The sequence below is a fragment of the Nomia melanderi genome, chromosome 14, assembly GCF_051020985.1.
Source record: "Nomia melanderi isolate GNS246 chromosome 14, iyNomMela1, whole genome shotgun sequence".
NCBI lineage: Eukaryota > Metazoa > Arthropoda > Insecta > Hymenoptera > Halictidae > Nomia > Nomia melanderi.
In genome coordinates this window covers 11,637,101-11,664,201 of record NC_135012.1, presented here as the reverse complement: position 1 = coordinate 11,664,201, position 27,101 = coordinate 11,637,101, and the positions used below count along the sequence as shown (strand labels likewise).

The following is a 27,101-nucleotide window of genomic DNA, read 5'->3' as shown; positions in this document are numbered from 1 at the left end:
ATGATGTCTGTCCGATGCAATTCCATAATTAACCATCTAATCGATGATCTAATTCCTGCTCTGTCGCATTGGTTTAAGGGGAGGCTGCCACGGCATCCTACGAAATTGACGGCCCGGCGATAAACGTCGCGCGTCTTAATTCCCGATATGAGGCAACATTGTCGTCGAGCTGACGTCGGACATCGCATAAATCAGTTATACGATCGGCCAATTGCACGTTTCCTTCGTCCTCTTTTTATTTAGACCCTGAGAATAATGTCTATTCGAAATAATAAATTACATATTGGAGAATAAGCGACAATTCGACTGCAATTTGTGCGTTTAAAGTGAACAAGATTGTCTTAAGTCTAAGTATAATGAAGACATCGACAATCATTTAACTCTTCTGTCTTAAATTCTATACAAATATTGGAAAATTCTTCGAACAGTACATAAGCTAAAAATAAATTTTCATCGTAGTTTAAGTGTATTTAATAATATTTTAAATGAAATTTAAGATGCATTTTAACGAAAGTGGTACTTCGAAGTACCTTTACGACGTACAATTCTATTTTATAGCGACTTTGACTATGTCATTACCGGAGCTACTTTAATTCCAGAAGTTCTAATTTAATTCTAATCAACGTATAGTAATCGTTTATATCATTCATTCTCCGAATGACGTCGAAAATCTAACTGTACGCATTAAACGGATCTTTCCCTTCAACTCCATAATATCGTATCAGATTCGTAACGAAAATTTAACGAATCTAAATATTATTTACTTTTCTGAATACAAATTAAACTACTTTTCTATTGTCAATGACAAAATATTATTTTATTATATAATAAAGAATAAAATATTCTTTCTCTAAGAAATTATTAACGACGAAGTATCCTCAAACATAGTTATGAAATAAAATATAGGACAGGGGGTTAACATTTTGAATATTATCCAAAAATGACACATCGTTGATTAGAAAATAGACGTTAATATTTATAAGAAAATATTCGGTCGAATAAATTGTGTTAAGATCCACAAATACTTTCCGTGGGATCGATCGAACGGACGGTGTTAAAGGATGCATCCCCTTTGATTCATCCCCAGAACACGGAAATCTGCTGTATGCAATTACTATCTAATTGCCTATACGAAATGGACATCTAATCTAGTATACATCATGGTTCTCCCGTAGCCGATAGCAGTAATTCTCTGGCTTATCCCGTCAACGAACATTACTCCGCCGAGCGGCAATTATCGAGAAATCAATCAAGAATGCGATTGTAGCCGAGAACACTCTCCGCGTACACATTCAATCCCGTTCGTTAATGCCTCTTCATTCGCTGAATCTTCGCCCCCCTTCTTTCCGCTCAACCGCCTTTAAATTTCGCTACATTAATCTTTAAAGTAGGCGTGGCATTAGTTAGTCAAGATCTCGCGTGATTTTATTAGATCCTCCTTTTGTCCGCTCCGGTATAACGAATGAACTCTTCAATTCTGAAATGCACATCCCCCTCTCTTTCATAAATCTTCGACGGAGATGCGAGCGTATCCCGACATACGTATAAATTTTAAACGAATGAAATTGTATTGAAACTCTCGCAAATCCAGGGAAAATAGGAAATAGAAAAGGACATGATACTAAATTTAGCTCTTGTATTTTGAAATTGATTCGTTTGAAAATACTCAAGGCTGTGGACTATTTCATTGCAGCCTTGTACAGGTAACTGTTAAAAGTAAAATTGGTTTATGTTGATATTGAATTTATTTCGATATAGAACAATTTGTAAAGTTTAATTTGACGTAGTAACGTATAACACTGTTTATAGTTCACGAAGAAACTAAAAGAAGTCAAAGCACTGCAACTGATAACAAAAATATAATAATTTGAATTCAAGATAATTAAGACTTTTATTTGAAGAGATTCCATATTTGGAACTTTTAAATTCCAATTAAATTAAACAGTAATAAAGTTCGAAACTCAGAATATTCCATCCATATTTATCAATACCTCAAAAGCATATAGACACAGTCATTAAATATCAAGCGTCTCGAATGTCTCATTTTAATCGACTAAGCTAAATCTAACGGTAATTTGAAAGTCCTCGAAGAATAACCAGTTAAAACGAGAATATCCCTCAAATAACACGATATTATCACATTAAGGTTAACCGATTCGCTACCAACACTTCATTCAACAGTCGCCGTGGTTACAATATTTCATTAAACGAAGCATACGGCCTTTAAAAAATACAAATAATAATCAAAAAAAAACTCTCCGACGTCCTGCACATTATGCCACAATATCAGATGAAAACACGTATAACCGTAATTCACTTCTTTGCGCGAAACACGAGACATCGATCATCGCGAATACGCGACACCGATAGCGAACGTGTTAATAAACGATTAATTTCCGTCGAGCAGCGCATCACGCGATGGGGGAAAGCAAAAAAAGGGGCGAGCGAAGACGAACGAAAGAAATCTCTAACGGGATCTGATCCGATCCCCGGGGCGCAGGGGTCGAACGCACGAAAACCTGAGCGCAAGCGGTGCCGGAAGTTCGGAGCAGACACTAATCCGATCCCTCGTTGTTCTTGTTCCAGGGGAGCATCCAGCTGCAATGCAGCACGGAAACACGGCAGCAGGCTCGCCGACATCGAAGACGGTCCTCGTGATGCTCGCCTTCTTTTTGGGTCAATTGAGATAATGTGTGTGTTCTCGTACGTGTCGTCTGTTCGTGGATCCGTGTGACTGTGTGCGTCCGTGTGCGAGTGCCGTGAGTGAGGGTGCATGTGTGCTATCCGTTCAGACACGTGACGTTTCGGTTCACACAACGGTTCTGTTTATATCATCAGCCGCGAAACGTTCCCGACGTTCGACGGCCGAGAAAGGTTGCTCGTATCGGTTCGCAATCGTCGTTCCGTTCGGGGACGTTGCAAGGCGCGACAGTTGCCGTTCAGACGCGTAACGTTTCTGTTCGAATAAAAATCCTGTTTATACTACCGGTCGCTAAATGCAGACGTTCGACGGCTGAAAAAAGCTGACATCGGCTCGCCACCGACGTTCCGTTCAAATCCGCTGCGACACGCGACATTAGCCGCTCAAACACGCGACGTTTCGGTTCAAATGAAAATCCTGTTCGTACCATCGGTCGAGGAACGTTTCGGTTCAAACGTTCGGTAGCTGGAAAAGGCCGGTTGTATTGGTTTAACCGTTCGAGTGGTCTTCGCAAAAATCCGCTCGAAGAGTGGCGAGCGACGCGATCGCTTTCGTTTCAGCTCAGAAACTGAATTACGCTTTCCTATTTTCGCATGAAAAATTCGGAGTATTTATTCGTTCTATTACTAAGCAGGTAGTAGGAAAAATGAAAGTAAATCAGCGACAGGAAACAAATGAAACTCAACTTAATCCTAACCGATAGGCTGGCACTTTCGATAGTAACAGAAAATCGTGCAGCTTGCCACTCAGACGATTAAAACTATCCTTCGAATACGTTACGACAGTTGCCGTTCAGACGCATAATGTTCCGCTTTAAAGAAAAGTCTTATTCATACCATTAATCGCGACGGTGACGTAATAGTTTCGACCGATCACACACTGGATCCCGACCACTCAGGCCGCATTTCTTCCACAACTTTCCTTCCAAACACACAGTATGTTCCAACGTACGAGAGTCTGCACGTTGTTCACCAAACGAGTCCTGAAAGAAATGCAGATATTATTAATCAGTTTTCACCTTCTCTCGTCTCATTTTCGATAATAATTCGCCCTCGTGGGCCTCGTCTCGTGAGCAACGCGAGTACAGAGAACGTACAAAACGCGTCTGACGGATGAATACTCCCATCTTGTTACCAGGAATATTTGTCTGAACCGAAACGTTACGCGTCTGAACGGACAGTGTGAATGCACCCTGAAACGTCTGTCTGTGCGTGTTTCGCGAGCGCGTATGAGCCGCGCGGCGCGATATCCGATGAATCTTATCCGAGTATTAGGTGAAATTCGATGGATCGTTGGACACAATAAGACGTAGTTCATCCTCCCACCCCACCCTACCTCCACTTCCCGCTCTATTTGTATCTTGATCGAAATTATATTGACGAGCGAGCATGCCGAGCAGCGATCATCGGCGAAGGAGTTCCCTTGTACCGCCGGGACGGATGCGTCGCCCAGGAGGAGCGAGTCGGTGAGTTCCTTTTTCGTTGATGGACGTCTCGAAGCGATTGCCGATGACAGCGTCAGTCTTCTTGTTCTTGCGCGGAATACTGTTTTGTCACTGCGGAATTCGGCGGAACGTAAGTTGGTCGAGACAAAAGTATCGGAAGGATGGATGCGGTTCATTTGTAATTATTTGCTTCGTCGTTGGCGAAGTTACGACGATGTTTTCGGGAAGAATTGAATTTTGTTGTTTACGCGTATTACGATAACAATCGTGTGGAATCTTGATAATGATAAAAGTGAGTGATATAATGAATTAGTTATTTTTGTTCTTTGATACTTCCGTTGATGGCTATCAATTGTGATTCTAGTGTGATTATATCGATGATACATTTTTGGGCAATGGAAGGTTCTCTAACTCGCCTTTTGGTATTAAATTCGCACAGTGGTAAGATAGTATAGTGAAGAGTTGTATATTGAAATTTACAGATTTATTTATCGAAACAGATAAGGATTAATAACAAGGATAATCGGAGTAACCGCGATATTGCTAACACATTAATCGTGAGATGATTTCTGATTTTGAAGCAACAAGTTAACAATGGGATGTTAATGATTATATTTAATATAATTATATTGTATGTACTTATATTGCTGATCTTGACAGGGATTGCAGAAAAGGTATTCGTTACTTTACAGTATTAATTGAGTGATAATTATTAATAACATAACTGTTTTGCTTAATCGATCTTGATAGTGATTCAAAGATATTAATTAATGCTTCACTCTGGTTGGAAGATATAATATCACGGAGTGGTAACTGTTCGCGAAATTCAAATGTTCGAATGCGTTAAAATAATTTCAAGGCAACCATACATGTAATAGTACTGTTACGAGCTGGACGCATGGTTACACACGGTGCATTATTTTCGTCTGGAATTTTCATATCTTCGGCACGCGATTCACCATAGAACAATGATATAATAAAAAGATGTCGGTTAAAATAGAAATGTAATTTCGCAACCTTGTACATATTACTTAAAATTTCTTAGACATTTCATTTTCTCACGACCTAAATATTATTTTCTCGAGACATTTCTCGTCGTTTGAAACAAGGGACACTCGAATTAAAAAATGTTCAAAAACTCGGCGGAATAAGAGAATGTATTCCACTTCAGAGAAACGTAAAAATTAAATAACACTGAAAAGTTGGAAACAAAAACCGTAACCTAAATAGGGCTCTACCTACTTACACGTGGCATGCCTAACTTTTTTAATTTATCAAATTGAAACAGTTTTCACAAGGTTCTAACGAAAAAGAAGATTACACGCAGTGTACACGTTTAGCTAAAGTTCGTTGTTATAAACTTCGAAACATTGTGTACGATACGTGTGAATTATATAAACGATACGTCGAAATTAATTTATGAAGTCCATGGAAATTTATTCAAACACTTGATATACTCAAATACTAAAACATAAAATCAAGTATGAAGTTAATGAAAGCAGAATTAAAATTCTATTTTCTAATCTGGCTCGTAAAAAATATTCAAAATATGACACTCGTTTCTATTATCTATGTAATGTATTTTTGAATACATTACTGTGGCGGTGAGTATGATTTTCCAAGTTATCTCTCACTGCCACAAAAACCGTGAATCGGATTTTCACTGAAGTTTTCGAAAAATTTGAAAATCGTCAGTTATTGTTAGGAATAAATCGGCAGCGAGCGGTATCCGCCTCGGTACCGTGAAAAATAAAGAAATCACGTCAACGGTATTGTTACAAATCGCCGAAGAAAGGAGTCCGGGTGAAAAACTCCATTATCGAATTTCATTTCTGTTCCGTGCACCAGTTTCGTAACTAGTTCATGCGGCGAAACGAACAGACAATGTTGCTGTGTGATCGGTGGTTGTTCGCGGTATATTTTAAGGGAATTAAAGGCCACTGATGAAAAAAGTTTCGGGTGTAATATCGCAACGAACGGGGGTAATGTTGTTTTCCTATCAAGATATTTTTCGAACGAATTACACACGACGCTTTGGAAAGTTGGATAGTCGAGTCGATAAGAATCTGAAATAACGTAAAGCCTTTTCCGAAAGCAAAGATATCGGAATATTGACGAGAAAAATAAAACAATTTACCGAATGTTTCGGAAATAAAATAAATTGTGAATTAACTTAGAGTTCGGAAAAAAGATGTTGAAAAACCACATTGTTTACGTACAAATGAGTATAATTAAATGTGACATTTTTATTTCATAATAAATGCATTCTCCATTTCATGAAAATTGTGAGTAACTTGTGTATGGTTCAATAAATTAACTTTTTGATAATTGAATGTACAATTAATAGTTTTTTTTAGAATTATGTGTAGAGGTTGGAAATTACAGATGAAAATAATACATTTGAAATTATAAAATTGTATATCATATTATTAAATTTTTCTAATAAGTTATCAATGTGATAGTAAATTTATATCTCCTTATATTAACTTGTTGCTGTAAATAATCTGAAAATTTAATTTTATTAAATAGAATTTACCATCGACGATTGAATTGTACTTACTTGATTATCGATTTAATTGACTCAACGGATGCAACCGTTTTCGTTGCTGTTAATAATTACGGAGGACTGAGAAATTTTTTACGACAATTTGTCAATGTCAAGACCAATTATTTCTATTTTATAAAAATTTCTTAAACACTGATCATTTATTATTGTAACGAAACGTGAATAAAATTAGTGGAAGAGATATATTAAGTTCCTCTGGTGTTATTCACCTATTTTTGGAATAATTATTTTGTATACTTATATAAAAATTCTTCAAGCTATTGTCTACAGCGAGTTAATTCGTGTCGCTAAGTCGTCGTTGCGCTATTTATTTTCAAACGTGACATTTTCTACCATCGTATAGTTATAACGAAATATAAAATTATCGTCTAGAAGAAATTATGAGGTAGAAAACCATTAATTATTACGATTCAAATATAAAAATAAATTAGTCTGAAGGCAACCTGATAAACAGAATTACGGTTTACTTATTGTATATGCTTCGTGAACTCTGAGACTGTACTTTCTTCCATAAAATATTCTAAAAGTTAGATTTTCTTTAAATATACAACAGTAGAGTATCGATTATTTAAATTCTTTTCTACTGATAAATTTCCGATTATTTGGACGTTGTTTATCTAACAATATTTTCATAAATTACTAAGATTTTCGAGATTGTAGATAAATGCACTAAAAGTATTTTCATTCATCTGTATCATGATATTATGATAATTACTGTTGGGCTGCGTATATTTATTTTTGTAACTAATTAATCTAGTTATTATATATTCATTACTTTAAGCAGTTTTTGATATACAAAGTCTATAAGTGTTGCTCAAAAATTTGCAGCCTCTATCGTTCGAGTTTTTAGTATTCCATTGTTTATCAGAAAAATAAATAATCTGTAATTGTAACTTTCAAGTAACATATTGTTTATTTAAAATAAAATTTCTAGTGGCAGTGTACATTACGATAATTAATGCTTCACTTAATTTGCGAATTTACTATATCTCTAACACGATTGACATAAAATCCCCACGCGATACATTCAGCTCAATTTGTGCTAATAAATCCGTAATTCGATTATAGTTTTATACAATTTATTAATATCTTAACGCACAATTGTAAATAAGTTAACCATCGTATAATTGCGTGAATCGTAAAACATCATGTATTATAGCGAATTAGCGGTAAAGACTTTTATTGTATTATTACAACGGTTAATGATCTTTATGTTACCTAATATTACATATATTAGCGATAAAAATATTAAATGTCGTTTACGCAGGCGAGATTTGAAATAACAATGATTCATTTTAGTACAACCTATCGATAAATCGGTAATTAATATTGTATCACGCCGCTTAATATATTACGGTAATGTGTGTATAATTTTTTTATTGTTACAACGACAGACGGAATCGCTGAAAAGTATTACTTTACTTTCAACTGTTGTTTAAACGAAAACATTATTATTTTACGATACTTAATAATAAATGGTGAATATACTTATATCATCTATCATTTAGATCAGACTGCAGATTTTGCGCACTCGCGTCGTCTATATAAATATGCAAAACCGTAATAAAAAGTTGCCTAATTTTTTCCCTAATTTAATCTCCTTGCACTAGGAGAAAATTTCTATTAGCCTTCTGGTACAATAAATTAGCAATTGAAAAACATAAATTAGGGTAAATGTCTGCAGTCTGATAAACACACTGTACCCATCAAATTTTCATAATTCCTCAAAACGTACGGCTCAAATAATATCAAGGCAGGATTTCATTGAAAAGTACCGCGTCAATTTTATATTTGCAGCGAATAGTGAAAATGATTTATTGTAAAACGATACCTGGGTTTTGATTGAAAAAACTAGAGCTTCATACGCTGAAACATACAAAGCAAATTACTTTCTCAATTTTTTTACTGATATTTTATTCGATATTGTAATTGATTAACGGCAAATAAAATTGTATTGTACGTTCGGAAAATGATTAATCCACGTGGAATTACGAAAAATATCTTCAGTGTAGATCGATTGTATTCATATTTTCAGTCTCGACTCGCGATCGGGGAGGAAAAGCTAATAAACAGCGATGGAAACTTTTCGAATATTACAATTTTCCATTCGTTTTCCTTCGTAAGGAGTAAGATGGCGCATCGAACGAAGGAATTCTACATTATTTGTTTTTAAAAACCACGTAACCCACTTTTGTTATGGGTGGGGAATCCTTTACGCGATTTTGTACATACCATTATATACCCGCGCCATGTTGGATTTCACTGGACCCGCGTACTCATACGTTCTCCCGGATGATCCGTTATTGGTAACGAAACTTAACAGATTTCTTTGAAACTTTAAATTTTCTATGAGAAGGTGAATTAAAATTACAGGATGAGATTATAACAAAGATCCTTTTCGGGAAAACTAATTTTGAATGTATCAAAATATATCATGTTTGGTCTTGTTTTAGTCAGTAGAACTTAACAATTCAATTGGTAAAAGTGAAAAGTAAAAAAGTTTAACATTGCATTAATATCCCCTCATTCATCCGTTTCTTTCGATCGTTCTGAAGGTCGTCTGGCTTTTACATTCGCATCGCGCTTCTCTACAGAGGACAAACAGGAACTCGAATCTTATCTCGACCGCGAATCAACACCGCTGCACATTTAGTACCCAGTCGCAGTTCCGCTTTTCAGATACTAAACGCGAGAATACTGAATTTAATTTCTTTTTCATTATATATTTTAAGTTCAACCCCATTGGATCATTGGCAACTACTTTAAATTATACAGACGATTATCCATGTATACGATTGTATTGCGTATTACGTTCATCTGCATCAAAAATAAAAGAAGCACAAGAAACCTCATTATTCACGGAATAACTCGTTCACCGGCAAAACTGACTCGACCACTTTATTCGCGTTACAAATAACGGGTCATCCTATGCAACGTCGCATCCCTGATCGGGGCGTAAGGTTCCGGCGGTTCGACGCCACCCGGAGGATAATCGGCGTAGCGTCGGTTGTCTCGCGCCGCTGTCGGCCGTCTCTAATCAACGGATACGTGGCAGCGACTTGCAGCGAGTGTTTCACAAACAGCGACACAAATTGCTCGCGCATAAAAGTGGGGATCACGCCTAACGTGATTTACGAGTGGGGCAGGAGCACGGGAACCTTTCGCGCCGATTACAGCGTTTGTGTACCGCGTGGTAACAAAGCAAAGGCAGACCGGCGAAAGCCGTTTCACTCGCAGACGCGGCGGTTTTCCAGCGCACGTCCGTAAGTGACACTCCATCGAAACGTCATCGATGCGTGCAACATTAGGCGGTAACATAAATACGTTCGGATACATTGAACATTTCCCTTGTGTTGTTACATAGTTTCGCGAGGCAGTGAAACGACAGTGGCTACTTGTTCATCCGGGTTCTGTGCAAGTCATGATTCAATTCTTAGAAGTAGAACGCCATAGTTGACCCAAACCTTTTTATGTTACCGCCTAACAATTCGCAAGTTAAGCTACCTAGTTGTCCATTCGAAAGCGAAACTGTCGCGAGTTCTCGGAAGAATTTCTCGCGAGTGAACCGCGTCGAAAGCGAAGAGTTTGACAGTATTCTAAGATAGCTCCTCTGAACGCAGCAACCGCTCGCGAGGAATGTCGTTGGAAACAATTTCGGATAGTTTTACCCTCGGATGGACACCTACAGTGTTCTAGTGTCGTCGAAGTAAGCAGAGGCAATGAAGTATCGAAGCGACGCTGTAACGCGGTGTACGCGCAATGGCGGTCCGCGCGAGGTCGGAAGAAAATGGCGGCGTGGTCGCGCGTGTGGCTGAGTGTACGTGTTTTTCGTAAACGATGTTTCGATGTGCGTGAGTCGGTGAACGCGAGGACGGGAGTAATGATTACGGCGAAACGATTATTTGTAAGACAGACGTTCGTTCAGGGGAAGTAATGTGTTAGCTGATATTGCAACGTGTTATGCGAATATTCTATAAAGTTTGAGTGGAGAGCGCGAGGCGAAGTTTCTTCTTTTTCGAGTGACTGAGTCATCGGAGACTGAGGTGGGGGATCCGTTAAGTCGGTTGCGATTTTTAAACGATTTTAGGAAGGCGTTCGCGGATGAAAGTTTTATTGGGAATACGTAGCGGACGGGAGTTTCGTCGGACGATGTTTTAGACATTTGTATGTTCGTTTACGTTCCACCGCACAATTAGAACCTAACGATTGATTTCAATTAAATGGACTCGAACACTTTGTGAAGTTTAATTCGTGATGTTCGTTTCGGTTGCAATGTTAGGTTTACTCCACGGTGTTGGAATTAAATTTAACATGCTGTAAGTAAAATAAACATTTTAAAAGTAAGTTTATCTTGAGCAGATTTTTGTCCAATTAGAAATCAGCCGGAGACACGGTCGTTAATTTTTGCAGATAAAAGCTTAAACCCATGCACATTTCATTAATACATCATGTTTTCTTTTGGTTAACAATTTATTTATGTAGAAGTTATTCTTTTATTATCGTTAATCAATGAACGTTAATAACCATTTATTGTTATCTATATTCACTGGTTTTTCTTTGTAGTCTTTTAACACATAACATTACAATAATTCCGAATATTACTATTTACAATTATGTAAATTAGTAACTATTTAAATCCACAGTAATGGCAGACGATATCAATGCTCCTAATTATTTCTCTCTTTAATATATTTGATGATACGAACGTCTAATTTCAGTCTAATTTCTGCGGGTAGATACAAAAGAACTTAGTAGAACCGATCTTAACCATTTTCTTTTACTCGACAATGCGAGAGAACGCCTTCAGCTCTGGTTGAACAGAGGAAACTATTTCACTTGTATTATTTTCTACGGTATTGATAAGAGGCTCTCCGGCGGAAATTTGTATCGGTCGCGAAAGGAAATTCTAATATTATAAGGCTCCAGAAAATGCATTCTCGAGTAACCCGTGAATGTACAGGCAAATCGTATTTTATGGTTCGTTGTATCTTTATTGAATGAAATATATTATCCGGTGGCAGATGTTCGCTGTAACAATGCGTATTTTTGTCGAAATCCAAGAGAACCTTGGAAAGAGGGCGCAGTAAATTTTCAATTCAATAACGATACATTTCGTTTTTCGTGCGCATTTTTATCGAATATATTAAACAAGTAACAGCACGAGTGAGTTATCCTAACGAATTATTTCAATTCCAACAATTTATTCATTTCAACGAATACCTAAACAATCATTCGTATTATCTCGATATTGGTTCTTCCGGGTTTCAAACGAAAACTGAAATCTAAATTAATAATTATGTGAACAACGATAACAAACGTTCTCCTTAAGATACAGCATTGTTCGGTGATTGTTATTTTGATTTTCGCACGCCTGTTTTTAGATGTATCCTGCTGTATTTACCCGACTGCTCCCTTTCTTTTTAATCAACTGCGTAAAAAATACACAACGTGAACATGATTAAGCGAGAAGAAGCGTGCGAGTGTGAACAAATGAGAACAAAGCGGAGAGTATGCGGAGAGGAAGTAGAGGAAGAATGTATTAAAACTCCCAGAATGATACCGAAAGTCCGGGCGTCGATGTAGGAAAATGGCGCCCACCGAGTTACCCCCCCCTTTACGGCCCAACCCCATAACAAACTACTTTCTACTACAGAGTAGGTGTTAACAGTAAAAAGACGACGTTACCCTGAACTAATACCCCGGATTAAATTATCTCGACGTGATTACCGGTCGACGACTCGAAGTGTTACATCCAACAATTTTGTATCGTGAATATTCATCTACTTAATAATTTCCTGGTTTTTCAGGCCATTTTATGATATAATTTAATCGTTCCGTATTTTGTTTTATCACATTTTTCTGTGAGTGTGTTTTCGATATGGTGATTTTCCTTTATAACGATGGAGTTAGGTTGATTTTATCACGAGGGTTATTAGACGATTAATATTTATGAGGAGAAATATTATTTCTTTTTATCGTTGACGGATTAAAATTGCAATGAGACTAGGGAACTCGAAGTACGGATGAATATTCAACCAGGATGGCGTAATAGTTCGAGGTGAACAGCGGTATCTGTTCAGGGTCACTAGTGCAAATGGAAAACCGTAAATTGCAGCGATAAGATGTAGAAATCTCTGTGTCTAAATCACATGGCTCTGCGAGCTCTTATAATTTACACCTTGAGCCAACAGGTAAACTGAAACTGTGTTCCCACTGCCACATCCCTTAGCATGTATTCTTTTCACACGATTCTCGAGGCATTCTTGTACATAATGTTTTACTCTTGTAAATAAATTATCCATATGATCCATACCGAGTGATGCTCTCTCCTTCCCAGGCCAACTGTATCTTCTGTTTTACATTAATTTTAGGAACTTATAGAATAATATATTACTATTTCTTATCGTAATATTGTAGTAGTTGCAATCAATAATAGTAAGAACATAAAAATTATTAATTTGTATGTTTTTACTATTATTGATTGAAACTATATATAATATAATATAATATAATATAATGAAATATACTGGTTTGAAATATTTATATAAAGGTTAACGTAAGTTCATTTGAATTTTTCTAGCAAAGCTCTTCCTTTGCTTAAATAAATGTTCCCAAAGTTCTCAGGATGTAGAACATTTAGTTTCTTTCAATGAAAAAAGAGGAAGCGATGCAGAACTAAGGATCGTACACACAAATCTTTTGAAATCATATTGAATAACTAAAAAGTAACCAAAGATAAAATTGCAGTAAAGTTTTCCTTGGAAAGTAAGTTCCAGTTTCTAAGTGAACTCCAAAGAAGTTTTAAATGATTGAAGGCTGTATAAAACGTTTAATCCTTAGGATAGATGACACCATTGATAGTGATGTAATTGCAAATGATTATAATTGCAAGTAACTTTAGTACCAAAAAACGTTATGTACAAAGGTACATTATAAATTATAATGATTCATCAACCTATAAATGTGAATTTTAATCAGTGACCTATATTCTAATGCGAATAGTAAGTAAAATTAAATGAGAAATTAAAAAATAATAAAATCTAACGGTAATAACTGCACAATGGACCTTACTATTATAAATGAAAATAAAAGCGAAAATCATGAATGAGACGTATGAATTTACGACCGAACGAAATCATTGGAAGAAAAATCATTGAAATGCTATACGCAGCCAGAGAATTTGCTTTTACATCGGACTTAAGGCGTTTCAACCTTAAAGGCACCTCAGAGAGTCGATTGTGATTCGGAAGTAATAGGAAGTGGAACGAAGGCGTAGGTCGGGAAAATCGATAGGTCTGACCCCGATGCGCTTGAACTTTTCTTTCCCTTCAGGATATTTAAGAATGCCGGGCCGAGGTTCGTGAACCTTTTGCATCGCATGGTACGGTCGAGAAATATTGACAGTCAATTAACCCTTTGTTCTCCAAAGTTTCTCGCTAGGAACATTTATTGTCTTCTAACGAGATGTGAGTGACATTATTTCGAACTACCTTGACCTCTTACCTAATATCGTGTCTGACTCGTGGAAATTTTAAAGAAAATTTAATAGGAATGAATATTACTCGATCCTTTTGAATTATAATTAATTATTCTTCTGTTATCGATAATGATACTTTAGAACAAATATATACATAGAATATGTCTAGAGTTTTCCCTTTTTCGATAAATTATTAATGGCAAAATAGTTCTATCAATTATAGTTGGGAAATAGATGGTAGAGCAAGGGGTTAAAGAGAAATCACGCGTAAATTAAGGAACGAAGCAATTTTATTCGAATGTTTCACGTATTAATGCATACAAAGCTTAATATTGGATATCAAACTTTATAATTTTGCTATGTCCAGTGAAGTGGCGACAGCGGGGTCGCCTCCTGAGTATAAAAAATTAATTTTATTCTCGACACGTATCAGCCTGTTCGATGCGGTGATAATTGAATTGTTAATTTTATATGTTTATTGATTTCCAAATGTACGAAACGCACGAAATACAATAAAATAAACAATTTTACTGAAATTTAAGATAGCTCTTGTGTTGTTGTCATTATAACGAAATTCATAATGAGAAATTGATTTCTATTTAAATTTTTGTTGAATATTTTTTAAAAACTTGTAGTTCCATAAATATCAATAATCTAGTTTAGCAATAAATCTTCATTTTAATCATACTTAACGTTATGTAATTATAAATATTTAAAAAGTGACATAAATAAATACTACGCCCATCTTTAAAGAAAATCTAATCTTGCCTCCTTCTCCTTTTACTTCATAAAATAATAGACACATTTTTAAATGGTAAAAGATGCATTAGTACAAAATGTTACATTATGAAAATTACATTTCTATTAAACTTCTCGCGCTTCCCAGTGTAGAAATCGCTGCCTTAAATGATACAAAGTATCCTCGATTCAACAAAGTATCATTTCATCCACCAAAATCACTACAAAAAATAAAATCCTACGCAAACTCCCATCCTCTCGTTTCCACATAGAAAAACGAGACTCCACGCGAGCGTCCGTAATCCAAGGACGACCATTCGCAAACGCGATCGCTTTCAAAATATTTCCTCCGAGGGCGCAACACCAGAACGAATCACCTGGCGGTCGATTGCTCGTCCGAACTTCAAAGTGGTGCAAATAGGCAAGAAACGTGGAGACAAAGGAGAGCGAATCGGTCCCGAGGAGGAGAGGCGGCCGCCCGCAGTCGTCGATTGGAAAGGAAATATCTCGTCGCGAGGGAGGAAGAAGTGTCGAAAATAGGACAGCTCGCGGCGTCGCTTGGCCCAGTTTATCAACTACGTCCGACGGTATGTATTCTGTAACGGCGAGCAAACAAAACAACACCATGGTACGAGGGGCTGCACGGGTCGCGCGTATAAAACCGTGGTAAAATGGTCGAACAGAAGGCGAGGGCGGAAAAAGGACGACGGGGGGAACGTCCGCGCGCGAGGGGACAGCGACGGAATATTCTTGGCCGCGATGAGTCGCCTTAATTATTCCGGCGGCGACGAATGCTAATTTAACATTTTCCGCGAACGGAGGCGTGCAGGTGGCGCGGGAGACACACGGTATGCTGATTAACCGACACTCGAGCCGCCGCGTGTATCCCGAATTCGACGCTGCGTTCAGCCTGCTATTGTTTGCGGGCCGAACTTAATTAACGACGTTAATCAGGCCACTTGAATTTCCCTCGGTCAATGAAAGGACAGAATGTCGCGGCTCGAATACGATTCCGCCGGGCGCCCGGGACGGATTTTTGGGCACACGCGCAACGCGCGGCCAAGTTAGACGCCCCGAGTTCGCCGCGATGCCTCGGCCGCGCCGCTAATTCGCGACCAGTTCCGCGCGAAATTCTCTCGACTCGGATTCGTTGAAGCTTTAGCACCGGTTTTATATTTTTATTGAAAATTTCTGCTCGTTATCCTTTTTCTTCTTTCTTCACGGATTTTCTAGGATATTTTGAGGATGTTCGTTAATATTGGTTATCGGGCTGTACTTAGTATTTTTTGGGAGATTCATTGGTTTATAATGAGAGTTTATTGTAGATTTTAACTATAAATGAAAATTGAAGAAATTAAAAATAGAGAATGAATGTGATAATTGAATTGGCAAGAAAATTACGTCGAAGAACGTCATAAGTAATTCTGAATGCAATATTCGTTTTCGTAATTGTTCAACTCTAGCTTTTATTGTTAGTTAATAAACTATCTGAAAAAAGTACTTCAACAATAAAACACTTGTGAACTCGTAAATTTGAAAGCAATTAGGAAGTTTCTTTATTAACCGTAACACTCTATTTTTCAAAATATCGAGTCACATAACATCTACCCATTCTTTCAAAGCTAATCTAACTTCTAAAATTACATGAAAATTTACACGAACATCGACAATTGTACGCTTACCGCAGCACACTCACCAATACACTTTCATTGATAACACAGCAACAATGAATCCATACAAATATTCTCCACTGCAAAACGAAACGTTTACGTGGATACTTCTGAAACCAAAAAATCTCGTCGAGAAATCGGTTCGTTCGAACGCAGAGATTTTTCGAAAGCCGTTAAACGCGGCGCAGCTCCTCCCTAGGAATTCGTAGACGAAACAGAATCCCGCGGACCAGTTTTAAACGGCGGACATTCCCGAAATTATCGCGATATCTCAGTCATAAAAGTGGAATAAAACGAAACTGAAGAAGCCCGGAATATTTCCGAGCCAAGGGAATCCCGAGTTAACGACACTTCGTCCGCTCTTCTTTTCGGTTCATTTAACCCGTTCGACTTTGTCTCCCAATAACGAACTTCGGCGGCAGCGGAGCCGACCAAAAATCAAGCAATAGCGTTCGCGACGTCACGACGCTTCAACGCATCCGACCGTTCAAAGGGCTCATTTCGCGCGGTACGTAACGCGAGATATCACGCGTATCCTTAAATCGGGATCGCTGCCCTTTCAATTTCCCTCGAAATTTCCTTTGAATGAGATACCCTTCCTACCGAGCGTAATATCTTTCCTTTTCCCGATCCCGCCTCTGAAAACCGTATCAGAATCCACTGTAAATTAACCCTTTCGCCCCTAAATTGTTCGACGGTTTTCCGAAAAATCTCTTTTCCCTCTATTCTGTGGAATACGACATAAGTAATTTATAATAGAATTTTTATATTTAAGTGTTATTATTTTCTGGTGGGTATTGAATAATTTATTGGAAAGTAACGAAACTTTTAATAATAAGAGCAATTACAATTCTGAATTGATACAAAATTTTAGTAATGTTATTTAATTATTATTTATAGAATTATTCAAAGAAAACTATTATAATAGAATTTTTATATTTAAGAAGTGTTATTATTTCCTGGTGGCTATTGAATAGTTTATTGGAAAGTAACGAAACTTTTAATAATAAGAGCAATTACAATCCTGAATTAATACAAAATTCTAGTAATGTTATTTAATTATTATTTATAGAATTATTCAAAGAAAACTATAACACAATTTTTATAATATATATAATAATATATATTGAAATAACATATGGTTTCGCCAATATTTATTTTAATATTTAATCCTTATCGAAGAAATGCAAGAAATTCGATATTTCTACGTTTCGTTTTACCGACAAGCTTTTAAATAATACGAAATTATTCAAAATGAAACAAGAGATGAGTTTCTATAAATTCAATTAAATATTTGCGAACATAAATAAAACGCTAATGATATTTCGTCTTATAACGATAAGTGTAAAGGATTAAGAGGAACATGATTAACCGAGAAACGTTTCGAATTTCTGATTATACGATAAATCCGTGACGTTTATCCTCGGAATAAAATCTGTTTACGACGCCGTTGCGTCCGCGCGGAGTGCTCTATAACCGGCGTTTCGCCTAAATTGACCACCTTAAACGTATCACTGTTTTTAATTCGGCCCTCTTTGCTTACGACGGAAACGAACATTCGCGACATTTATTGCTCTTCAGGTTCAATCAAGCTTTAAACGCCGCGAAAGCTGCTGCCACGGATATTCGAGCGGTCCACGGAGACGATTTTATTGGCGATTCGACGGATCGCAAATTGCGTGCACAGTTTATATCGCCGGTGCCGCTGAAATTTTCCTAGTAAATTAAAAACTGAAAATACATTATTTTCGGAAATACGGATTGAAATTAAATACACCGGTACCGCGGAGCAATTTTATTCGCGAAAAAAACCCGCCGCCGCGGAGCGAGTAACGAATTGGATTTTAAATAACGCGAAGCGAAATATGATTAACGCGAACGGATTTTGGAAAGATTGAAACGTTGTCACGACATAATCCGATATGAGCAATCTTTCCGAGTTCCGTTTTTCCTTTTTCTCTTTTACCGAAGTACACCGCGCGTCCGCCTGTCACGACTGTAGCGCGCAAAAAGAGGAATACAGACGACCGCATTTTAAAATTCAACGGCCAAGAATAGCGGCATCGACAACAATGCATTTGAATATCAAAGGTAGAAATAAACTATGCAGAAGGAGGTCAGAAATCTTCGGCTCGATGCATTCCGGACCCTTGGAAAAATATTCCGACGGCCAGGATGTTTGACTCATCCAACTTTCCACAAATATGCGGAGAATCCCATTTTAATCTTTCCACGCGATTATCTTTTAAGCTATTCACGAACATGTTTCGAACAATATTTACTTTGCTGTGGAACGTCTTACAGTAGACGGAAATCTCGTCTAAACGAAAGTAAAATCACTTGATAAACTACCAATGTGGAAAATATTTTTTAAAATCTTAGACAGTTCACTGCATTTGACGAGTACACACGTCATCCTAAGCATCAAATTATACTACGAAGTTTTACCGTAACCAGTCAAGTAATTGGTTAGAAAACAAAGGTAAACTTAGTGAAAATAGAAACAAAAGGAAATATAAAATATATAAAATGATATAAAGTGAAATGAACAAAAGAGAACTCAGAATTTTCAGTTCAATTTAACACTAAAACATTCCAGATTTCTCCCTCTTGTAGTTATTAAAAAGGTAACAATCGTTTCCCTGAGAAATCATTAAGGAAATGAATTTAGCAATACACAAACTGAACTACAAGTCCATTAAAGTTCCAATAGACGCACTCTTGGAGTTTCTATAGAGGAATTTCGGAAAGTCAATTTAACGTACGTTTATCACCGACAAACAAAACTCTCCAACGTCGGTACTTTAGCACAATTTTCTCCAGAATCTCTTGAATTATCCAGAAGTGGTGCCTAAAATTCAATCGAAATTTAATCCACTGTTCACCGCGGCCACATCTATACTCAATGATCCGGCCGCTTCACGCGAGTTTCACGCGTAACTCTCTTCCAGGATCCAGCGGTCGGTTCATCGCGTCTCCAGGACACCGTTACAGGACTGTTTCAGAACAACGATATTAAGACCGGTTAGAGGGGCAGCCTCGTTACGTGCTCGCGAGCATATAAAGGTGCTTAGCTAACCGTGCGACCTGCTATTCGAAATCAGCGGGGAGAATTCTCGCGTATATACGCTCGGAACGATCCTGCCGGCTTTGATCGACGAACCGAAACGAGCAATGTTACGCAAGCCTCTCTTCTGATGTCTCCCTTCTGAAAATTAGATTATGACGACGCCCCGGCGACGTCTAATTAAAGAGCTGGAATCCTGTTCCGCGCGATCGTCGCCCTCCCGTATGCGAACTGCACGGTCCTTTAACACTTTCGTCGCGCGTCTTTATCATAAAAACAGAGTCCTCGGACATAATGCAGTTAAAATACAGCGGGATCTCGAGTCACGTCCTACCGATTTACGTCGTCTCCGTGTAACGCGGTAGTCAATTGTTTTTAATACTACATTTTTTAACCCACCAAACATACTTGAAATCTCTTATACTCTTCTACTGTTATCGTGCAGATTGAGCTTTTTGCTTCTTTGATACTAAAACTACCAGACGGGTAGAACAATGACCCATGTTTGATGTCTTTTGCTTGGAATTATTGAGAAGACTAAATTCTAAATCAATTGAATACTAAATTTTTTAACCCACCAAACATACTTGAAATCTCTTATACTCTTCTACTGTTATCGTGCAGGTTGAGTTTTTTGTTTCTTTAATACTAAAACTACCGGAGCAATACGAAAACTAAATTCTAAATCAATTGAAGTTTCAATAGACGCACTCTTAAAGTTTCCATAGAGGAATTTCAAAAATTAATTTGGAAAAGCCAGTTAGTCGCCATTCCTCGTTAGAGCCACATCGGACTTAGTTTTTATTTTAGTAGCCCTACAATACATTTCAGAGGAAATGTATCTCCTAACCTGACAAATACACGTGCATACATGTATGTCGCGCACATGCATACACGTCTATCCTGTGTGCCTCGACTTACGTCCTTTTCGACTTACGTCGCCTACTCCGGAACCAATTACGATGTAAATCCGCAGCCCCGCTGTATCCTCTCGCTGAGAAACAGGTCAGTGTCCCGTGCAAGTGGATGAAGGACATAGTTGAAGTTCTATCGTTCCGAACTCATTTCAAATAAAACCGCATTACTTACGGTCCGACTCAAAGAAATATGGCCGGCAAGATAGCGTCCGGGATTTTAGTGTCAAGGCTCACTGTAATAGCACCGACATCTGAGTCTTTATACGACACTCTGCTAACCGTTCCTGCCCTGAAGAGTCATTTCTCGCTGCTAATTGTACTGTAAACGACTCGAGGTTGTTTAACGTCGACAATACAAATTTGTTATGAAACGTTGGAAATTGTTTTAAGAAGTACCACACTTTAAGATTATAAAAATTCTATCTTATTATAATAATGATAATAAATCAAATAAATATAAAACGTTGAATTCTACTGTAAATTACTATAATTACTAAAATGACCGTTCCTTATTTCTTCTTTTATAATTATTGAAAATACAACAAACGATTCTCAGAAATGATTGAAGAAACTTTTTCACAACTGAATTACAAGTTAATTGAAATTCCGATATATCCACTTTTAGTTTCCATAAAAGAATTAGAAAACAGCAGTTCAACCGTTAGTCAGTTTCATTGTGAGCTGTGATGAAATAATTATGCTGTTTCAAATAAAATTCTCTTTCCCCTAGAATTATTATATTTTCGAGTTCTCAAAAGAAAACCCGTCACACGTAAAATCGATGTGTCGATCGTGGTTCCCTGGCGCGACAACCAAGGCGTATCGGTGGGAGCAACCGAAGAAACATTGACAGACTAATTTTGATGTTCGACCGGTGGACAAATTTGCTCCCGAATCGGCGCGGGCCGGCCGAAACTCGCGGTAAATCCCGCGTGAAATGACTGACAAATAACAGATTGATCAGCAGGAGAACCGTTTCCCCGTGGCGTGGCTCCCCGCGAAATTATGCAGCTGTTCATACAGTCGCGTTAAATGGATACAAGACAATCGTTTCACGTTCGACATGCAAGCATGCTTAGGGGGTCAGGTCGTAATATGTAAACAGCGCGGTCTCCGGCTACATCGAGGCCAGTCCACACTGGAAGACAATTCCTCGCGGCACGTGTCCGCGGACGGTTTGCGTACTCTTCGTTGCGCAGCAGTTGAACCGTGGAACGAATATGGATCTAATTGGTCAGTTCTCATATTTCCTCATCTAGATTCCACGTTAATTCGCTGTTCGCCAATGCGACTACGTGTTATTAATTAACCAGTTAACTGTGGAATTTAGTTTAAAAATCTAAATTGCTCATTTCGAGGCGGACAATTTAAAAAAACAATTTCTTTTATCCACTCCTTAGTTTCAGAGGTATTGTAAAAAATACACTTTCAACGCTAAATTTTTAAGGGATGGTTTCACCCCTTTAAAGTGGATTTTCTGGAGAACCATGTGTGACATAAGGTCTATCAAAATCGGCATGTGCTATTTATTATGTCCTAATATGTCCTTGTTTAACGCTGTTTCAGTTAAAACTTCTAACACTTCTTGAGCGTTAACCGGTGTACCGCTGAATTCTATTTTCCATTATAATGAAGAGTAAAAATATCTAGAAATATACGTTGAAACAAACATACCAGCTATATACCTCTACCAAATTTTCAAGAGCATACAAACATGAATTCCAAAAATTCAATTAGAAACAACGCTTTCCATTATTATCGAGAAATTGAAAATTGAAAATTGATATTTAAATTGGAGACTATAAACGGCCGCGAAAGTATCTTTCAAATACGTGATCATTTGAATGTCAATTTCAGCCTGCTCCAAAATTCAACAATTTACGGCCGTTCGCAAGCCAACAGCTAGAGCTTGCTCTATCACGTGCCTCGCACGAGAATGTTTTGTTGATGTTTGCTGAATCGTATCGTTGGACGGATTATAGACAATCTACTGACAAAGTCTATCAGTCTGGACTAGCATTTACATTAGCAGTATTCCGTGGCGTGCACGCCGTACGTTTCTGACTCGACGCTGAAACGCACCGAACGATGGGATCTGATTATCCCGGTATTTCTCGGCGTGGGCCCCCCGGTGGGCGATCGACATCTTAAACTGAACGATTATCTGACTATCCGCTTTTGGGAGACGGTCATTTTGCGCGAGCGAATGCATTGTCAATATACAGTGAACATTGGGATACCGGAAAGTTGCAATTACGAAGAGGGAGATTCGAATCAATCCCAGGAAACGAAGATTTTAACCCTTTGCACTCTTTTTGTATGTTTGTTCGTATTGTTCAATTTGTATCAGTTTGAACAAAATAAACTACAAACGGAAACTAAAATCATGTTTGCCCGTCTTTAAAAATATGGCATTGAAAAGGTTGATATTTTATCTCTCGAAATTAGAACCAGACATTATTAAATTTTAGATCACCAACCTCAAATTTCAAAACGAAGAATGGATCGTTTTGACCCGCTTGATAGTCTCAATATTAAGCTGTTAAAAATGAAAATGAACGAATTAAGGAACGAACCCGAGAAAGTGGGCATTTCGTCCGAGAAGATTGAGAAACACTGGATTAACCGATGCAATTGACCAAGGACAATGTCGCAGTCGAACCATCCGCGTTCCGATCTGCGAGTCGCAGGAACACCGCAGACGTTTTCCTGCAAAGGTGAAAGTGGTCGGCGAGGGATTCGGCATTCCTCGAAATGAAACAAACAATAGACGCGCGCGTTCATGCAAATGGAACGCGAGACGAGCTTGGAGTTTACTTAATTCAATTTTTAAGCGAACTCCGTCCCGCGTTTCGAGGCGCTTGGACCGCTTCCAAAACGTCGAACGATCGAATTACTTTTTCGAAACGAGGGAAAGGTTATACAATCATAAAGTCTTCGTTAGGATCGACCGGAAGGATATATAGCGAGAGAGCGGGGGTGGAAAGTCAATTTCTGTTTTAACAGACCGGGTGTTTAATCAACTTCACGGGATTGAGATTTAAATTTTGGAAACGAAATTTGATGCTCCTCGTCAAATATGCAATTTATTTTGATTTTATAGAATATTGATGTGTCGGAAGTAATCAAATAGTTTCGTGAAAGTTCGTTATTAGGTTATTTTTGTACTCGTTTTCATAGGCAAATTAGCGGCGAATGTTATAATTATAAACTGTAAATTCGTATTTGTAGTATCATAATGTTTTTGTAATATTAATATGCGGTAGATAATAATAATGTAATAATAATACGCAGCTATTCACCCTGTTATATTTAAAGACAATAAATAATATTTAGATTTCTCAAATTCAGTTGAAAATTTTCGTCACGAGTCTGACACGAATTGCAGGTCAAGTGGTTAATATAACTGAAATATTTTTTAATGAAGCCAATTATTCGTTTACTTACATGTTCTCGTTCCAATCATTATTTTTAACATTAAAAGAATACAATTGAAAATAGCCAACTTCAATTAAAATATAAATTGTAAACTGTAATTATTTATAGTTTTCATAATTCATTAACTATTTTTACGTAATAAAATTTAACGTGTTTACAATTGTTAAAAACCCGAATTGATTAATATGTACCAATTTCTCTTAATTGACGAGAACAAAAACCTTCAAGTGTCTCCATATACGAATAAACGTTGTACTAATTTAAAAAAGGGGCTCAATTGTTGAACGCGTTGTAGAAAAAAGGTAAAACCGTATACGAAAATTACAATTACCTATTACCTCTAACTAAAATAAAAATGTTCGCTTTGAGAATTTTTAAACTCTGAATTTTCGTGGAGGGTTACCGGCGAAACTTTTTCTGAAATAAACTTTCTGCGCGTAAAAAGAATCAATAAAGCACTAGGACACGCATCCGTAGGTGTATTTAAAAATTCCTTTTGAAAGCCTGACAAATTGGAAAATGGACCGAAAAAAGTGGGCCGCTGCTTCATCGGTGTTACTTACTCGCTGGTTGTGAATTGCTTTCCGCGGGTATCGATAAAAATTTACGAAATAAAATACACCGCTTTTCCGGCCGGATATAACGACGTAAAGTTCCACACTCGATTCTGTAAGATTAATTCGACATTTTCGAGCGTGAATTTGTTGAGAGTCAAAGGGAAACGACACGGATGCGGTCACCGTGAATTCTTCGTGTCCATAGAGAAAATTCACACTTTCTTGGTTCGCGCGCGAAATTAATACCCGTGCTTTTGATATAACAGGTTTGAATGGCAGTTCGTTATACGCGAAGATCTAATTTTAATGAAATTACATAGACTTATGAACAGAGACAGGATGATCGAGATAATTACACTATTGAAAATTTCATTCGTCAATTTAATGTAATCATTCGCTCATTAATTTAGTCAAATTCTCCTTTTTATTTTTATAGGAACTTATTTTCAAATTATATTTATTCGAAGTTCATTTTCCATAAATATTTACCTACTATCGTAAGGAAGATTGATTTAAAATATAATGAATGTTACAAGAACTACGGATTGTTATGTGAAAGAAGCAGTTACATATATACTTCTTTGTTAGATTCTATTGTGTGCACAATTAGAGATTTTTGAAACTAAATTCCACAATTAACAGGTTAACAGTTATGGTTTATTCAGCTGATATAATTATGTTAACGCTAAACCTACCGGATGGATAAAATTGATCCAGCTCAGAGTGTTTATTTTACACGTATTTCAATAATGAAGGCGCTCGAAAGATTTTCAATCGAATCAATAGATACGAGACTAGAAGACCCTTCGAATCTCGAGAAACGTGTTCTAACTTCGATAAAAAACTGCAAATAAGTCACTCCGGTTGCTCGGTAGTTTTAGTGTTAAATAGGTAACCAACCACGTGACCGTAGAATACATGGTAATTCACCAGACGACAAACAACACACGGCGTCGAGCGTTAATTCGGTTTTTTCCTAAACTCGTTTTTCAAGCCTAACCTCGAAATGTAAGAACGATGGCGGCGCATCGTTCGAATCAATTTCCTCCTGACTCGCGTGCAGGAAATCGAATATACCGGAAACGGGTTCTGGCGATGGCTGCGAATAGAATCGGTTACCAGCCAGTCGATCCCTTTGTCAGATAATCTTCCTCTTCCTTTTATTATGATTTTTTCTCTCTTTCCTATTTTAATCCTGATATAGGTCTTCGACGGTTCGAGCTAATTTTATCATCGATCCGTCAAACGTACCTCCGCGCTTCCTTACGATATCGTATTAGTTCTAAACACGAACGCAAAAAGCAATCTGTGCTGCTCCAGCAGGAAGTGGATCGCACATTTTCCACGCTATGATTTCTTCTTAATCGCACGGTAACTTTTCAACTGCACTTTACGACGGGACTAAGAATTTCGTACGAAAATTAACATTTCTATCGTCCGCGTAATTCGCAAGAAATCCAATTAAACGGTAACTTATTTCTGTCGTTAAGAGTATTATTACACCGGGAACGAGCAAGAAGCTCGTATATTCGTTACTTCTTCTTAATGATTTAAGTGTTTCATAAATGTATGAAGTCCACAGCCTCATTACGATTTCTTTTCTAATGTAATGACTATTTTTTCATTAGCGTTACTACGAAGGAAACGTTTGCACAGTAAAACGTGGAATCTAAATGGACGTCGTAGAATTGTATCAACAAAGAATCTTACGTAATCGGAGTGTAGACTAACGCGATGTATATTTATATTAATTTCTTATTACACGCGAACGATATGTTTTAAAATATAATTAACGCGGAAAGTAAACAGCGAGGAAGATTTCTTAATTGTTCATTGAAGATGATGTTTATTGGCGGTATTGATTACGGTTCGCGGAGAATAATGACTGAGGGAAACTTATAGAATTTTTGAATAACTTAAATTACTGTTTCTATTGCATGGTAATCATAATTATACTAGCTAATTGAAACAAAAAAATTAAAGTACATGATCATTTGGATAGTTCCAGTTTTTTATACTATTGCATACATCAACGAATGAATTCGTTGTTAATATAAAATAGTAGAACAAATTATAAATGTAAACAACATTAAAATAAATTATAATTTGAAATGTTAAAATTAACTTTAAAATATAAGATAATCAATTTCAGTTCTAATTGATAAATTCCTCAATTACCAATGCTCTAAACTCGTTTCTTTTAAATATGCGTAGTTTTCGGTGAAAGGTATAACTCATTAGTAAAAAAATGATAATCAACGTAGAACCTATCCTGCAAATAAATTCCATAACACGATTCAGGCCTGTTTTAAACCCATACTCGTAATACATGCATCAAATGTACGCCATCCTTCATTAGTCACATTAATATAACTCATGGAAATTAGTGTGACGAGATCACATTAATTACCATCATTAATCACCGAAGGACCGCTAAATATTCATCAGGTTTGAATGTCGAAATAATTTAACCGTTCCGTACGAGTAAAACTACTGTGTCTTTGATTGACTTTTAGCTCTGATCGT

General features: G+C 37.2%; 1 protein-coding gene and 1 long non-coding RNA gene across 5 annotated transcripts in view; one reads left to right on the top strand and one right to left on the bottom strand.

Annotated features, from left to right (window-relative positions):
* Positions 1–3,541, top strand: part of dpr1 (defective proboscis extension response 1) — a 441,194-nt gene extending 437,653 nt beyond the window's left edge. For all 3 annotated transcript variants that reach the window (XM_031981533.2, XM_031981534.2, XM_076373734.1), the window contains one exon: positions 2,587–3,541. In XM_031981533.2, coding sequence (XP_031837393.1) covers positions 2,587–2,690 — 104 coding nt within the window. In that variant the 3' untranslated portion in view covers positions 2,691–3,541. The remainder of the gene's footprint in view (positions 1–2,586) is intronic.
* LOC116429011 (uncharacterized) overlaps positions 1–27,101 on the bottom strand; it is a 65,890-nt gene that overhangs the window by 616 nt on the left and 38,173 nt on the right. For both annotated transcript variants that reach the window (XR_004235407.2, XR_013000041.1), the window contains one exon: positions 3,538–3,683. This is a non-coding gene — a long non-coding RNA (uncharacterized LOC116429011). The remainder of the gene's footprint in view (positions 1–3,537; positions 3,684–27,101) is intronic.